Source organism: Aotus nancymaae, unplaced genomic scaffold (assembly GCF_030222135.1).
Source record: "Aotus nancymaae isolate 86718 unplaced genomic scaffold, 86718_ANA_hifiasm-v0.15.2.pri h1tg000059l, whole genome shotgun sequence".
NCBI lineage: Eukaryota > Metazoa > Chordata > Mammalia > Primates > Aotidae > Aotus > Aotus nancymaae.
In genome coordinates, this window is record NW_026988473.1 from 45742259 (window position 1) to 45760415 (window position 18157).

An 18157-nucleotide genomic window follows, 5' to 3' on the forward strand; every position below is an offset into this window, starting at 1 on the left:
AGACATCTATAATTGTACATGTTAGATTAAATGAAATACTAATTTTAGTCAGAAAAAAATGTGCATTTCAGTGAAGGGATGTCAAGCATATTGGAAACATTGGACAAAAAAATAAAGGAGGATGTTGCAGGGAACAAAGGTTCTCTGTGACGTGACAGCTGCTGCTAAAAAGTGACACAAGGAGGAGCCCAGCTCTGGCTCACAGCTGCCTGAAGTTGCTGCAGTCTTCTCTACTGTTACCAGAGGAATTTGCTCTGCTCTTGTTTTAGTAAGTGGAGGCTACCAATGGCTGATGAGGTCCTTATTCTGCTTGAGGAAACTAATTCTTCTCTCTCCACTACGGTCGTCACAATTACTGCGTTTTTCAGTAGCTGATACTTTGAGATCTATTTGCAAGTATATTACTTAGCTTCAGGAAAGTTCTAAAAACCTTAAACATGTAAATCTAGTTTTATATGTCCTGATACATACATTTAACATAATATTAACTGGAACTCTAATTCATTTTAGCTTTTGTTGAAACCCAAAAGACAGAATAAAACAGTAGGTGCCAAGTTACCCTTGTATTCCAAGAACTTGCACAGTAGGTAGGCTTAAACTGGTTTTGCACACTTAGCTCATACCTACCTCTAGGTCATAAAGTATTGAGAGTTAAGAGTTCTAAGACAGTGTTTTTGTCAAGAGCTATTAGTGTTGTAAGTTGAGTGTCCTTTCCTGCTTCCACACATAGTGGAGGAGAGGAGAAGGATGCTTCTCCTTAAGCCCCTTTCATTTAAGCCAAATGATGAGGGAGGCTCGAATGGAGTCATTCTGAGAATTGAATGTGTATCCCCTGGAGTTTGGGAAATGAAAGATTTAGTATACAAACCTAGGGATTAGTAGCCCTGCAGCAGCAGAGCACAGAGAGGGCTGTATGTTAGCACTCTGTACTTGGAAAGACATTAGTGTTTCCGTGAGCTGCTGGGTGAAACCAGCTTAAAGCCCTCTAGAAAGGGACACTGTGCTTGGCCACCTAGAGGGTGATGTGAACCAGGAAGGAGGTACCCATGGAAGCACTGAGATTGAGGATTGGAGTTGTAAATGGCCAGGTCTCACTCAAGTCCTGGGAATTGTATGTGGAGGGCCCTCATGAGAAAGTTGGTATGAACATCATACTTAATTGGTATGGCCTTTTGACACCCCCATAGCTTTTCCCACTCCTTCAGTTCCCATCCAGAAGGAGCCAGAGACAGCCTTGTTAGGGGTAGAAGAGATAGAGTGGGGAGAGAGAGATGATGACAGGACCCCCCTCCCCCCACATCCCCAAGCCCAGCTAGACTTCTCAGCGCTCCATCAGGGAAGGTGAGAAGCTTTAATTTAGATGAGTTTTGATTAGTGCAAATAAGAAGTTGTTGAAATTGTAGTGTTCGTGGTCTGAAGGATATTTAAACTTTGTTTTTTTCCTGTTTGTGGAGATGGGTTTTCTCTGTGTTGCCGAGGCTGGTCTCAGACTCCTGGGCTTGAGCAGTCCTCCTGCCTCTGCCTCCCAAAGTGCTGGGATTACAGGCATGAACTGTTTCATGTGGCCTGAGCTATATTTATAGTCAAAGAATGATTTTTTAAAAATTATGATACTTGCCTTAGATTTGATTCAGGAACAAAGAAAAACTTTTCCTACAGAGGGGCTTCAAAGTTTTATGCTTATACCCATCGAGTTTAACTCAATGTATCAATAAAATAAACATGTATTTTTATGTATTTATTTTCAAGTTGAGACAATCCAAACTGTTGTAACCTTAAGGGTAAGAGAGTATTGAGATAATTTTCTGGTTGCAATGTTGAAGGCATTGCAAAGAAAACAAGATGTGATTTGTGCTTTATCAGCTATAATTTATTAAGGGCCTACTGTGTGTCATCTGTTGTGCTTTGTACTCCACATAGAGTATTTATAACTTTTTATAACTTTTAACTTTTTATATAAATTTTATAACTTTTATATAAAATTTATAACTTTTAACTTTTTAAATAAATTTTATAATTTATAACTTTTTATAATTTATGCCTAGGGAGGCAGCCACACACACCAGAGATACAGTGGTGGTACAGGGACAGGATAACTTCAGCCAATGCTTCTGTCTTGGAAGAGGAGAATGGAGGCTACATAGCAGTCACTGGGGACCTGTGGCCCTTAGATCCCGAGGGACAACTTTGTGAGCTTCCCTCTAACCCCTGCGAGTGGGAGCAGTTCCTTGCATCTGCTCCTTGGGAAGTTTTCCTTTTCCCTTATCCTTCTTCACTCCCATATCTGAAGTGGGCATTGGAATATGCCTTCCCTAAACTAGCCATTCTTGCCCTTTTCTGTTGAGGAAATGGGGTTAGAGATGTGTTAATCAATTCACCCAAGGACTCAAACAACTAGCAAGCAAGTAGGGTATCTTCTGGATTTGGCTCTCAGGCTCTCTGACACCAGAGCCCTTGTGTTTTTTCTTTTCATCGTATTGCCTCCAGTAAAGACGTAAATGCAACTATTAATAGGAAGCTAGTTATGAAATCTCCTTTTTGGTTTATCATAATTTAAAAAATGTATGTGTTTTATGGATACAAGTAATAATAGGGAAATGCTTAAACTGGAGGGGAGCAGAGAATCACAGAATTTTGCCCCTAGAATGTTTTATAACCTGTTACCTGTGTGTGTAGTATGGGGGTAAGGGGTGAGCTGAGCAGGAGATCAAGAAGGAGAAGAAAAGAAAGTAAATTTGTTAGTCTTTTTTTTTTTTTTTTTTGGTGGTATGTTTTCTCCTTGTTCTATAGGCCAATAAGGAATGAGAAATTTGAAATTTTATGAATTTTTTTTTGAGACAGAGTCTCACTCTGTCACCCAGGCTGGAGTGCAGTGGTATGATCTCGGCTCACCACAACCTCTGCCTCCCAGGTTCAAGCGATTCTCGTGCCTCAGCCTCCTGAGTAGCTGGAATTACAGGTGCATACCACCACACCTGGCTAATTTTTGTATTTTTAGTAGAAACGAGGTTTCGCCATGTTGCCCAGGCTGGTCTCGAATTCCTGAGCTCATGAATCCACCTGCCTTGGCCTCCCAAAGTGCTGGGATTACAGGTGTGAGCCACCACTGAATTTTATTAAATAGCAGGAATTATAGAGCATGAACATTAGGATCAGGAGCATCAAAACATTAGGAACAGACCTGGATTTAAGTTGTAGTGCTCTTATTTATTAGCTGGGTGACCTTCAGCAAGTAAAGTGATTTTGTGACTTATTTTCAAAAAGTCTATAGACGGGAATTCTATCAAAAAAGAGAAATTAAAGGAGAAAATATAGTTATGAAGTAATAAAATGACATGTTATAATCTGTCTGTCACATGGCAAATGCCCCATCAGCAGTGATGGCTGTAATTATGATGGAGGATATCTCACTTTCTCCTTTTTTAAACTTTTATTTACTTACTTATTTTTGAGACGAAATCTTGCTCTGTCGCCCAGGCTGGAATGCAGTGGTGTGATCTCGGCTCACTGCAGCCTCCACCTCCTGGGTTCAAGTGATTCTCCTGCCTCAGTCTCCTGAGTAGCTGGGATTACAGGCATGCACCATCATGCCTGGCTAATTTTTGTATTTTTAGTAGAGGCAGGGTTTCACCATGTTGGTCAGACTGGTCTCGAATTTCTGACCTCAGGTGATCTGCTCGCCTCAGCCTCCCAAAATGCTGGGATTACAGGTGTGAGTCTCATGCCTCAGCCTCCTGAGTAGTTGGAATTACAGGCGTCTGCCGCCATGCTGGACTAATTTTTATATTTTTAGTAGAGATGGGGTATCACCATGTTGGCCAGGCTGGTCTTGAACTCCTGACCTCAGGTGATCCACCCCCCCTTGGCCTCCCAATGTGCTGGGATTACAGGCGTGAGCCACCACACCCGGCCTACAGCTATCTCACTTTCGATGGGATCCGTGGAAGGAGGAAGGGAGGATGAATGTGAGTGTGTTTTATATTTAGAGAGGCAGATTTGCAAAGTATAAGAAGCCTTGGTCAGGAAGCCCAGAAATGTCGGTTTCAGTACTGGACCCACCAGTGATTTGATGTTTAAGCATTAAATAGGTCACTTTACCTCTCTGACAAAGTCCCTGCCCTCATGGAGTTTCTTTCTAGTTGGGTCAGGGAGGAAATGGACAATAAATGTAAAAAACAAAAGACAAGGTAGATGAGATATATGTGTTGTTGAGAGAAAAGGAGGGAGGGAGAGGAGAGAAAAAACTGGAAAATATTTTGAGCAAGAAAAAAAATCAGGCTTCTACATGATGTAGTCTTGGGTACAGTGAGGTGAAAGCTCAGGGTTAAAAAAGGATCCCTGTCTCTTATGTGCTAACACCAGATTAAAAAAATAATTTTAATATGGAAATTGTCAAATATATACAAAAGTTCAGAGACCCTACAGTCATACATTGCGCAGATTCAGGAGTTTTTGAGGTTTTCCTACACTTGTTTCATCTGTTTCCTTCCTCTCCTCTCGTTTTCCCTTCCCCCTTCTACACCCTATGGTTTTAGAGAACTCCTACAACTTTCCTGAGAATGATGCTGTGCTCAGAAATGCCCTGCATTTGTTTACAACTCCCCAGTGGTACCTTAGATTTAGCGTATCCTTTTTCTATGCAAGGGTGGTAGACTTAACCGTTGTGCTGGATTCACTGAGTTTCCCAGAATCTCCAGTAAATTACCAGTCCCAGTGTGTAGACCAGGCACCACTCTGTGGCAGTGTTTGGGAACTACACTTTCACCAATAGCTTGGTGTTAGGAGAAAGTGAGTTGTCACTCTTTACCACTGAATGCAGTGTGGAAGGGTAACTCATCCCTTTTTCTCTTCTTCTTTCTTTTCGTCCTTAACATAGCTTCTTTGACTGAGGAGATACTGAGTTGGCAGTTCTCCTTAGGAGGCCAGCCCGACCTCCTGTTATACAATCTGGTGGCATGTAAGCAGGATTATCCTGCTTATCCCAGCATAATATTCTACTTTTGCATTATTAAGGGCTTCTAACAAACTTACCCAGACCAGTTTTTTCTCTTTTTTGGGTTGAGACGGGGTCTTGCTTTGTTGCTCAGGCTGCAGTGTAGTGGTGCCATCCTGGCTCACTGCAGCCTCAACCTTCTGGGCTCAAGGAATCCCCCTACCTCAGTCTCCCACCTCAGCCTCCTGAGTAGCTGGGACTATAGGTGCGTGTCACCAAGCCTGGCTAATTTATTTTTTGTAGAGATGAGGGTCTTGCTTTATTGCCCAGGCTTGCCAGACCAGATTTTTATCTCTGTCTGAATGGGATAGCTTCCCTAATCCTAAATGTTTCTCCATATCTCCTAACAACTTTAAAGAAACTGAAGTTCATTTGCCCTTCCATACTATAGGGAAGGCATGCTGCCCTTTGAATGGGGGTATTCCCTGTCTTCTGTCTAGGATCCTTCTGCACACATTCTTTCATGTCCATTAGGAAACACATGCTCTCTCCATCCTTCACCCTTTCCCCTCAGTGTACTCTTTTCAACCCTTGGGTCCACCCTCCTTCTCTACCCCTGCCTGAACCTCTACTGTCTAGCTCAATGCAATACTGTGCTTTTTTTTTTTTCCCCTTGCTTTCTGCTACAGAACATCCTTTCTAGGCTGTGGTTGGTAACTTTTTATAACTTCAGGAGAGAGACTGTTTTCTTTTCTGGCAAATTGCTGAAGCCTTGTGTTTATAAGTAAATGTACAACATAGTTCCTATACATAACTGTAGTATTAACTGCCTTAACTTCTCTTGCCTTCTGAACAAGCATGTATTGGCATTTCATGCTGTTTCTGTTCTTTGGCTTGGCTATAGATTTAAAAAGCCCCAATCCCTCTTGCCCCAAGTAATAGCTCAACTACTGATTGTTGTATAAAAGGCCCTGGGCTCTGAAAGTATGGAGTACTTAGTAGGTGCTCCATACATGATCATTAAACAAATGAATGAGTGAAATCAAGAGAGCAGGACAACTGGCCGAAGGGTTTCAAGTAGTGGGAAATGAGGCTTTGAATGGTGAACAACACATCCAACTGGAGAGCTTTGCATACTTCGTAAAGAAACTGTGGAATCTTATAAGCAGCAGGGAGCCATTTAATTTACCTATCTTATAGAGGTATAATTCATATATGTACAAAAAATGTATATATCTTAAATGTACAGCTTGATGGTTTTTTACTTATGTAAATTACCTGTGTAGTTGCTGCTCAGTTCCAGAGAATATTTCCAGAACTCCAGATGGGGAGCTTTCATCTTGATTCACAGCATTTGCATACCAAGTCCCAGAGGTCATGTGGTTGGTCTGAAGTGTAACTACGACTGGAATTATTACAGCTACTCCTGAGCTTAGCAGTTCTTTATACTTGAATAAAAAACACCAATTCGGACCATTTAACTGCATGACAAAAATAATAGTTATGATTGTGGTTGACATTTATTAATCAATAGCATACTTGATTTTATCTGTTTCACAGGATTTTGCTCCTATCACTGTTTTACAGATGCTGAAGATTAGACAAGTAAAGTGATTTGCCTCAGGTCCCACAGCCAGAGAGTAGCAGAGTTAGAATTAAACCCAGGACTGTTCATCACTAGGATTGATTACTTATTGGTGATTTGTTGCCTCAAATATCTGGTGCCCAAGTTTATGTAACAAAAATGTCTTTTTGGTGGGAGGTGATGCTTGTATTTGTTACCTGCATACAGTGAATGGTCTTCTTAGGGATATTCTGACCTGTGGCTTATTAGAATTTTGAGAGGGAAAGAGATTTTTGCTTCTGTGATAGGCCCCAGAGTGATGTTTTGTAGGAAGAAAAATCTTTCAATGTGGATGGCTCTTTATAACATACATGTAGCCAGTAGATGATGGTCTCTGTAAACAAAGTATGAAGATAGGACACAGCAAAGATTAGGCATGAACCTAAATATCTAAAATCCCAACAATTAATTTGTCTTAAATATTAATGAGTGGAATAAATGCATGTAGCAATATGGCAAAATTCTTGTAATATTAAGATTGTGTTTCAAGAGTTAAGACATCCAAAGAAATATCCATAACTAGTAGAGGTAAAACAGTTAAAGTTGCAACAATCTTATGCCAACAGTCAAACCAACAATCTTTTGTACTTGTTAATATCTTAATTTATTCTCACAATGCAAAGAACCTGCACATTTAAAGAATTCTTACTGTTGTGCATGGCTTGGACATTTGTAAAAAATGTATTTAACATTTGTTTATTATATTTTTAGCTAAAACCAGTAGGGACAGTGTAGTACTTTGAGGCATTAGCTGGGAGTAGTCAGTGAAATTCGGGTTTTACAGGACACAAGCATGGCATGTGGAGAAACATGTTTCAAGAAATGAATCTTAAAAAATATAGAGAGAATGCTTTCTCCAATTTGCTTGTGAAAGACTGCTGATTCCTGTTGTTTAGAGTAGTGGGTACAGAGAATGTTGTTGCCAGTACAATTTATTTACTTTTTGAAGCGGTATGGGTGCCAAAAAGTAAGTTCAGGATTGTTTTGATGCCTGCTTTTTTTTTTTTTTAGGCAAGTAAAGTGAATTGATACCTGTTTATTTTTAAATGGTGATAGAGCAGTGGAGGAGGAGATGGCTTCCTACTAAAAGTTACTTCTGTTGGTAAACATTTCTTTTACAGACTTTGTTCAATAAATCATGCATTTAAGTGAAACATTTAAAAAAGAAAAAGGATTATAGATATGGAATTCTGTGATTATTCTTTAAAATTTTAATTTTAATTAAAAACAAATTTTTTTTTTGAGAGAGACAGGGTGTTTATTCTGTCCCCCAACCTGGAGTGCAATGTGGCATGATCATAGCTCTCTGTAACCTCGAACTTCTGGGTTCAAGCAATTCTTCTGTCTCAGCCTCAAGCAACTAGGACTATAGGTGTACCCCACCACTTCTGGCTAAGTTTTAAATTTTTTGTAGAAATGTGGTCTCGCCTTGTTGCCCAGGCTGGTCTGGAACTCCTGGGCTCAGGTGATTTTCACGAAGTGTTAGGATTACCGGCATGGGCCACCATGTCTGGCCTTAAAGTTATTCTTAAGATTTAAATAAAATGTGGAAGTGTCTTTCAAAAAAAATACATAAAGTCATGGTATCAGGCAGATTAGTATATCCCATCCCCAAACCAGGAGTTTCTTTTCTGTCCTGTTCAGAGTGCTTATTTCTGAGTAGCTCTCTGGTGTTTGCATAGGTCACCACGAATGCTGTGTTCATAGAGCCAGGAACCCTTTTGCCTGAAGAAGGCTAAACACCCTTGGTGCTGGTTCCTAGCATTAAGCTGTCTCCTTCCAGATCATTCCTTCAGATTTTGTAATGAGCCAGTGGGAAAATGGGCTTTGAGGAAGTCATTCTAAAGTAGGTCAAAGGAGATACTCAGAACAAAAGGAGGATGATGATGGCGTCCTAGTTAGTGCCCTTTTGTAAAAAGAGGGATATGCACTCTCTCAGAGATTATTTTGTTTTCTTTTTTAAACCTTTTTCTTTTTTGGTGACAGGGTCTCATCCTGTCACTGAGGCTAGAATGCAGTGGTATGATCGTGGCTCCCTGCAGCCTTGACCTTCCAGGTTCAGGTGATCCTTTCACCTAAGCCTCCTGTGTAGCTGATTATTTTAAACCCTTTTAAAGAAAACGGAAATGTCGGCTGAGATTCTTCCCTTCTTACTTGGATACTTTAACCATCCTTTTTTTTTTTTTAAATGGTAATGACTTCAATTGTTGGGAGGCTTTGATCAAAGAAGAGAGAAATAGAATTTAAGATAAAAAACAACAAAAGATATCAGTGAAAGAATAAGTTTGAGGTTCCTACAAATGAAAAAATTCTGAAATGATATTTTCTTACTATAGTATATAAGACCGTTGAAAGGGGAATAAGACAAAGTGTGAGAAAAGAAAGGTGAAGACGGAATGTTCCAGGCCTCTTTGTGTTGTCTTCGTTTCTTTCCAGCTATTTGTCTTCTTAGGACTGATGATTATAATCAGGTTGCTAATTCAAATAGATCTGATTATAACTTACTGTGTTTTCTAATTTTTCTGGAGTTTGAGATCTAGATTCCTAACCTGAAATAATTATGAAAAAAGTTGTAGTAGATCTTTTGCAATCTCGCATATTTCAGATATGAAAATTTAGAGATACCTAGTACCTTTTCTTCTCTTGAAGGTTCTCATAAGAGACTTCATTTGATGGGGAATTGACATATAGGATAAACCCTAGTACAGTGAAAATGTTTTGACTAGTTCTGGATAAGTGGAATTTGTTAAGCAAAGTTACATTGGTACATTGGTAAGCAGGTAATCATAAATTTTATTTTATTTTTCTGTTTATTCTTATTTCTGAGACAGGGTCTTGTTCTGTCACCCAGGCTGGAGTACAGTGGCACAATCGTGGTTCATTGCAGCCCCAACCACCTGGGCCCAAGCAATTCTCCCCCATCAGCCTCCCAAGTAGCAGAGACCACAGGTGCACACTACCATGTCAGCTAATTTTTTAATTTATTATTTTTACAGATAGGGTCTTGCTATGCTGCCTAGGCTGGTCTCAACCTCCTGGCCCCAAGTGGTCTTCCTGCCTCGGCCTCCCAAAGCACTAGGATTACAGGTGTGAGTTACCGTGCCTTGCCATGAATTTTAAAATAAGGTTTTTTCTTTTCTCGCAGTCCTATTTTGTAACAGATTATGATCCAACCATTGAAGATTCTTACACAAAGCAGTGTGTGATCGATGACAGAGCAGCGCGGCTAGATAGTAAGTAAATTTCCTTTATTTGATAATTTGCATATCATATTTTTTAAAAAAGCAAGCTCTGATGTTTTGCTAGGTTAAATAATACATTTGAAATATTATATGATCTGGAATATTAGCCCATGTCATTTCTAAGTTTTGATTGATGAGTTCTCATAATGGGCAATTTAAATATTCTTCAGTAAATGAAAAGTTAAACAGTATTTGTATTGATCTTGTTCTAGGGAAACTCGTCTCATTGTAGTTTGTTGAAGTTGTATTTATTGGGGCAACTGGAAAAAACATGTCAGGTCTCAACTCTTCCTACCTTTTGGCAAAGGTTAAAATGGATGAAGTGAATATAGAAAAGGTTCAATATTTGTTACTTTACTTAGAATTTATAGCACAGAGTCTTTAACAAATACTGTTTTGTGTCTAAACATTCCACCTCTCCACAAATGAAAGCCCTGTCTTCTATCTAATATGTATGATTCTTGAGATCAAAAATTATATTAGCACCTGCACTAAGTATGTTATTGGGGGGTGGTGATTATAACTCAGATTTCTTTCTTGAATTTACAGGTATCTTTTCAGTTTTTTCCTTGGAGGGGATAAAACATTCAAGTGATTTTAGAGGTTATGTGACTCCATCTGATTAAATGTGTTTGATATTTTTAAGCTTCTAACTAGTATGCTAATATATTCTAACCACAAACTCAACCAGTATTGATGAAGGTAAACTCTGTAACTCTGCCATTAGAATATATTTATCTTTAGTATTGAGAATAAAGTACTAAGAAAGGAATGCCATATCTGTATTATACCAAGTATGAGGCTCTCTAGAGGACCCACATGAATTAGGTTTGCCCTTGTGGGGAAGCAGTTTATAAAATGAAAGCACAGGCATAATTACATTTGTTGTTTTTTCTTTAGTTTTGGATACAGCAGGACAAGAAGAGTTTGGAGCCATGAGAGAACAATATATGAGGACTGGCGAGGGCTTCCTGTTGGTCTTTTCAGTCACAGATAGAGGCAGGTTTGTACCAAATTAGAATGTAGATTCACTGTTCTTGTCTAGATCACTAGACTTTATTGAATTTGGACTTTGTGTTTTTTTATAGCAAAAGGAAAAATAAGAAAATATTAAATGGGGCATGAGACTTGCTGAATTCTGATACTTGACGAAATTGATTAATTTGTTTTTGATTTTTTTTTAAGTTTTGAAGAAATCTATAAGTTTCAAAGACAAATTCTCAGAGTAAAGGATCGTGATGAGTTTCCAATGATTTTAATTGGTAATAAAGCAGATCTGGATCATCAAAGACAGGTGAGAAGGGATTTCACTATTGGGAAACCAATTGTTTATAATAATGTAAGTGAACTGATAGATTTAAGGAAATAATTGAAAGTCTGGTAAAAAAAATACTGGGCTCCATGCCACTTAAGTGTTTATATCTGAGTCTGGCACACTGTATTTACAGAAGTCACAACGGGTGAAAAATAAAAAGAAGTAGATTTGGGGAAATTAAATTTTCAGATAGTTTTACACAAAATTTTAGAAGACTTTATAAGCCTGCAGGTGTTTGAACTAGCTTCATTCACATGTAATAATTTCTTGGATAACATCCAAAACTCTAACTTAGTTGGCTGATTTAAAAGTTACTCCTAAAGGCCTCAGTTATTCATTGCTAATACTAAATTAACTTCACATAGAGAATGGCTTTCATTTAAATTACAATATTTGGATTTTTCCTAAGTCACTTTAATGACTGAATTTTTTTTATTAATTCTTTACATAGGCTAGTTCTAACACCAGTAACCTTTAAGAAAAGAATACTTTTAGGCTGAGCGCGGTGGCTCACGCTTATAATCCCAGCACTTTGGGAGACCGAGGCGGGTGGATCACGAGGTCAGAAGTTCGATACCAGTCTGGCCAAGTTAGTGAAACCCCGTCTCTACTAAAAATACAAAAAATTAGCCGGGTCTGGTGGTGTGCATCTGTAATGCCAGCTACTTGGGAGGCTGAGGCAGAATAATTGTGTGAACCCAGGAGGCGGAGGTTGCAGTGAGCTGAGATCGTATCATTGTACTCCAGCCCGAGTGACAGTGTGAGACTCTGTCTCAAAAGAAAAAGCAAAGAATATTTTTAGTATTTAGTTACAGGCTAAATGCTTATTCTCACGTGTTCTTTACCCACTTATTGAAATTTTATTAGTTAAAACAATTTTTTTGGTAACACTATACATTCATCTTTCTTGTGGGGGAGGGGAACAAGATCAGTTGTATATTAATGAGCCTGTACATTTGTATTAATTCATTCTCATGCTGCTATAAGGACACACCCAAGACTGAGTAATTTATAAAGAAAAAGCTATTTAATGGACTCACAGTTTCACATGGCTGGGGAGACCTCACAATCATGGCAGAAGACGAAGGAGGAGCAAAGGCATGTCTTACATGGCGGCAGGCAAGAGAGCATGTGCAGGGGAACTGCCCTTTATAAAACCATCAGATCTTGTGAGACTTGCTCACTATCATGAGAACAGGATAGGGGAAACCACTGATGGTTCACTTATCTCCACCTGGTCCCTCCCATGACATGTGGGGATTATGGGAACTACAGTTCAAGATGAGATTTGGGTGGGGACACAGCCAAACCATATCAATATTATGTGGGCTCTTTTTCTTTTTAAGGTCTTTAGCCCCTGCCCCAATCTGGAATGTATTGTTTAAATTGTTTCTTTTGTTGGTATTTAAGTATTCTTGTTTTTATATTATGTTGTGTTTACAGATTCTTAGGATTTTGTTGGAAAAGTGTAAACATCAGGAAAAATTGGTTGATAAATAGCTTTGAGGTCAGCCTTCTAGTTTGTAACTGTCTTTGATTTGAGCTGTATACATAAAATTTTATTGGAGCATACCAGATTTCAAACACTGACTTAAGAGAAAATGATATATTATCCTAATGCTAAAATTTGGAAATGTTCACTGATGAAACTTGTTAAAGAATAAATTTTCCTATTAGATCTCTTTCGAATCTGAGTTTTAAAAGTTAGAGTGAAAAAATTTGTTCATTTCAAATCAGTATAAACTGTTTGAAATAATTAAGAATATGGCTTGCTCACATTATAAACCTAGCATAGACAGTTCATCTAATTTTTTTTTAGATTTAATTTTGTTGTTTTTTAGACCATTTCCTTGAGGTTTCTAAACCTGATTATATTGATTGATATTGCCCAGTGGACCCTGCCTATGGCTCTTCTCAGTTCTTTCTAGTACTAGAAACTCTGTATGTCATTGCATCTGAGAAGTAATGGCAAAGTAGATGTACAGTGAAGGAATTCTTTTCCCCATCTCTTGCTGACTTCTGCCTCATCCCGTATGCTTCCTGCCCTGATTACAGAAGTAAGATCTTTCTCAAACCTTCTCATGGTGGTAGCTCCAGTAAAGGAATAGGTAGGAGACCTAGGATAGGTAGAGATCTCCTGTCAGGTAGGCAGTGGCAGATTAGGGAGAGGAGGAGGGTGTATTGTCACTAGAACCCAAAGCGGCTCTGCCATTATTAGCTTGGGGCAGGGTCTATATGAGTTATTTTTAAGTTGTCTTTATACCAGATTGAGGATCCCTAGCCCAAAAATCTGAAATCTGAAATGCTCCAAAATCTGAAACTTTTTGAGCGCCAATATGATTCCACCAGTGGAAAATTTCACACCTGACCTCATGTGATGTCACAGTCAAAACACAGCCAAAACTTTGTTTCATGCACAAAATTATTTAAAATATTGTATAAAATTATCTTCAGGCTATGTGTATAAAGTGTATATGAAAAGTAAATGAATTTTGTGTTTAGACTTGGGTTCCATCCCCAAGAAACATCGTTATGTATATTCAAATACTGTATTCTAAAATCAAAAAAATTTCAAAATCCCAAACACTTCTGGTCCCATGCATTTTGGATAAGGGATATTCAACCTGTATTGAAGATTGCCAGAATGTGGTATGCACTTTCCATCTGTCTGCAGACAGTCAACATATTGTGGCACTGGCTTTGTTTGTATATCATTGGATTATAATTTTTTTCATGGAATTTTTTTTTTCTTTTTGTAGAAGTCATAAACACTCAGAGTTAAGAAGTGGGAGAACAATATAGGAAATGATTTCCATATTTCTGTCACCCTAAAGATATGTAGTGTTAACTTGGAGTAAGTTATTTTGTATTTATTTTTCTGTCTAAACCATATAAATAGACATAAATTATGTATATTCTGAAAAGCATATATGTATATATATCCAAGGGAGAAAAGCAAGTGCCTGAAATCCAATTGTTTAGTTTTCTGCTCATTTATAGAGTCTACTCTGTGAAGGATAGGCACAAAGAAAAGATTCATTCCTCCTTATGCTTTTTCTTCCTTTGCACCTGTACTCAGGCATGTTGACTACTCTCACTTAAAAGTCATGACCACAGCCTTTATTGCTGACTGGAAATCTTACATTTCCCTAGTCTACTTATTTCCCATTTGTTTGGATAATTTTTATGTACTTTCTCATTCTTCTTCAACCTATAACGCTTTCTTCTCCTTTCTCACTCTCAGCTGATGATACGTATGTTTTCCTGTTTCAGTGAGATTTTTTACATGTCCTTACCTCCATATCTACTAACCTGAGTGCACAGGTACCCCATCAAGTTCACTTTCCTCCACTTACATGGATAAACTGTTCCTCTGTCTATGACCAGCTTCTCCACCAGATACTGGATCTTGTTCCTTCTCACCAACTCATGGACATTACCCCAGCAGTTGTTCTATTTCAGATGAACATTTCTACATTATAATTCCCATCAGCATACAACATGCTACAGTGTCTCTCATCTTTAAAACAAAAAAACTACAGGAAAACCTTTTTAATCTCACATTCCCCTCTGAGTATATTTTCTCTGCCCCTCTTTAATAGCAAAACTCCTGAAACTTGTTGGGTGAATGTCCTTTGTTGGCACTACTTTGTCTCCTTGTCTTTCTAAGGTGTCTTGGGCTTTGGATGTGCAAAGACAAACATGCCTTATCTCCTACCCTCAGGGTACATGCTATTGAAATTGAGATACTGTAGAGCATAGTATACTATAGATGCTAGAGTAGAGGTTTTTACCTTTTTAAGTCTCTTCTCAATTAAAGGTGATGGTCTAGAATGTCTTGACGCCCTTACTTGTTCTGCCAAGTCATCTTGGACAGACCACAGGGATGCTGTAAAAACTTCTTTCCCCTCTTCAGAAATGTTTGGTTTTTGGTCATTTCTGGGTTCTTAGTAACCAGTCTGGCTTGCTCTCTGTTGCTGACCAGTTTGTTTTTTTTCTGTCTTTGTCTTAGGCATGATCCTTTGTAGTTTCTCTACCTTCTTGCCTGTTTTCTGGTAGATAATAAATACCAGTTCTCCTTGTTCTTTGAATTTGTGGATCAGCACTGGCCATTTCTACCACTGGCTCCCTGAGATTCTGAACCCCACCAGGGAGGAGAGATCATACAGAAGAGGCTTTGCTTGCTTGCTTGCTTGTGGCTTCCGTATCTCTGTGGACTGGGCTGCTTCTTTCATCTTTTCATCCATCAAGTATTTACTGAACACCTTTTCTAGGCAGTGATGATGAAGCAGTAGACAGAATAGTTGCTGAAGTTTATGTTAAATAAAACGAGATCTGTAGAATTTGAATGATTGTTTAGTGTTACCAGCCATCTGGTCCTTTAGAGATATGCCAGTCATTTTGTTTATTCTGCTAAAGGTGTAGGAAGTAAACATAGGTAAATGATTTGCTTGCCTTTGCTAAAATATAAAAGTAGGTGAATATAACAACACATTGAATATGAAATTTAATATCGCAGTATGTGGGCTTAGACAGTGGAATTTGATGATATATCTGATTTTGAGTTCTTTGTCCTCGACTCAGCCCTGTCTAGATAGACATCAACTGTTTTTGCTTTTTTGTCTTTACCACCTTTGTCTCCTGGCTTACCTTGGTTGTTCCCTCTTTTTTCTCCTTGTTAGTTGCTTAATTATTAATGGTCACTATTAATTTGAGAAAATAACTCATTATCCTTAAAATAATAGACAGCTAAGTATATCAACCCAGACTCCTATTTGTCAGTACTTTTGACCACAGTGTGCCCCCTACAGCATCCTAGGAAAAAGAACCCCTCCTTCTCAAATAATAGAGGGTCTTACCACATATGGCATTACCTGTGCCTTATGTGTATCTAAAAGGGTGAATTTAGATGTTGAGTGTAGGTGTAGGTACTATGAGGGCTTCTCAGTTTTGACCGGTCGGTTTTGTTCATGCTTTATCATTAGCACATAGAACAAAGGTATGCACTAAATAAATATTTGTTGAATGGTTGAATCTGGGTACCAGTGAGTTAAGACGTGATATTAAAGTGATGATTCTTTCTACATAATAGATATTTGTGAAAACAAGTTTTGCTTCTGTAAACTTCATTAGCTTGACATAACTCTAAGTGAGTATTGCAAATGTAGTTTATTCTATTTAGAAATATGTCATAATAGATGAGCTCATACATATTATTGTGGATTTCTGTAGTTCTGTGAATTTGTTGCATCAGATTTGCCCTGGTTATTTAAAACAAAACATGCCTGGAAAGTGCTTAAATCTACCAAATCAGAATATCTAGGAGATGAGGCTTAATATTTGGTATCTTTATAAAATTATCTGGGTTGAGGAACCTCTAGGAAATACTTATTTGTGTAGCTTTCAGGTTTTTTTTTTATTTCTGATTTCCACAATGCGATGGCTGTGTTCCAGTGTGTTGTCTTTTTTGTCTTTTATTGTTTACTTTGGTGGTGACAATGCTATTTCTACTTAGTTAAAAGTATGCTGCCGGGCGCGGTGGCTCACGCCTGTAATCCCAGCACTTTGGGAGGCCGAGGTGGGCAGATCACCTGAGGTTGGGAGTTCGAGACCAGCCTGACCAACGTAGAGAAACCCCATATCTACTAAAACACAAAATTAACCGGGTGTGGTGGTGCATACCTATAATCCCAGCTACTTGGGAGGCTGAGGCAGGAGAATCGCTTGAACCTGGGAGGCAGAGATTGCGGTGAGCTGAGATCACACCATTGCACTCCAACCTGAGTAACAAGAGTAAAACTCTGTCTCCAAAAAAAAAAGTTGCTGTGTCAGTGAGCTCAAAAACAACTTTATATGTGGTTAGAGATTTCTTCACCAGAAATATATGTATAAATTTACTGGCTTTGTTTCCTGGAAGACAGTGATGTGAAACTGTGCTTTAAAAACAAACGGCTGGGTGTGGTGGCAGACACCTGTGATCCCAGCACTTTGGGAAGCAGGCAGATCCCTTGAGCCCAGAAGTTCAAGACCAGCCTGGGCAATATGGCAGAACCTTATCTCTACTAAAAATAAAAAAAAGATTGGGCATGGTGGCATATGCTTGTAGTCCTGTCTACTCAGGAGACTGAGGTGGGAAGGTTACCCAAGCCTGGGACGTTGAGGCTACAGTGAGCTGTGATCATGCCACTGCACACCAACCTGGGCAACAGAATGAGACCCTGTCTCAAAAAAGCGAAACAAAAACAGATAAGTGAAGCACATAACCCTAGCAGCAGGAATTTTTTTATCATCTGGACTATGAATTAATTAACTTTTCTTTTTCCCTTTTTTTCTTTGTTTTGGGACGGAGTCTTGTTCTGTCAACCAGGGCTGGAGTGCAGTAGTGCAATCTTGGCTCACTGCAACCTCTACCTCCTGGATTCAAGTGATCCTCCTACCTCAGCCTCCCCAGTACCTGGGATTACAGGGCCCCAACACCACACCCGGCTAGTTTTTATATTTTTAGTAGAGACAGAGTTTCACCATGTTGGCCAGGCTGGTCTCAAACTCCTGACTTTAGGTGATCCACCCACTTTGGCCTCCCAAAGTGCTGGGATTACAGGCATGAGCCACCAGCCTGGCCTTACTTTTCTTACTGTATATAAATATAGGTCAGTTGCCGTTTCTCTTTATGTGAATTACATTATGCATGATGGGTAGGACAAGGTACGTTTTTGAGGAATAATTGAGCAGAAAGACTAATGGAAAAATTCTAAGTACATATATTACCTTCCCAAAATCAAATTTACCCCAATAGAGTAAGTAATTTATTGAGATTTCTTTTTCTTTTTGTAATTTTTTTGTTTTTACTTAAGATGTACTTATTTGATTATTTGTACACCATTTACTTAACATGTGTTAAATTATTTATTTAGCTGCTAAGCATGCTTCTAAGCTTTGAGCGTACAAAGACAAACCTGTCTTAACTTCCTAGCCTCAGAGGACATGATAATGTGGTGAAAGAACAAGAAAACAGAACTAAAAATTTTTCTGTGGTATTGTTA

At 38.7% G+C, this 18157-nt stretch overlaps 1 protein-coding gene across 9 annotated transcripts in view; it reads left to right on the plus strand.

The window, feature by feature from the left end:
- Positions 1–18157, plus strand: part of RRAS2 (RAS related 2) — an 85339-nt gene that overhangs the window by 57652 nt on the left and 9530 nt on the right. For 8 of the 9 annotated variants that reach the window (XM_021675163.2, XM_064365148.1, XM_064365149.1 and 5 more), the window contains exons 2-4: positions 9703–9790; positions 10700–10802; positions 10985–11093. In XM_021675163.2, coding sequence (XP_021530838.1) covers positions 9703–9790; positions 10700–10802; positions 10985–11093 — 300 coding nt within the window. Of the gene's footprint in view, positions 1–7568; positions 7660–9702; positions 9791–10699; positions 10803–10984; positions 11094–18157 lie in introns of those variants that run through there. The other variant, XM_012456602.3, reaches the window with a different exon arrangement.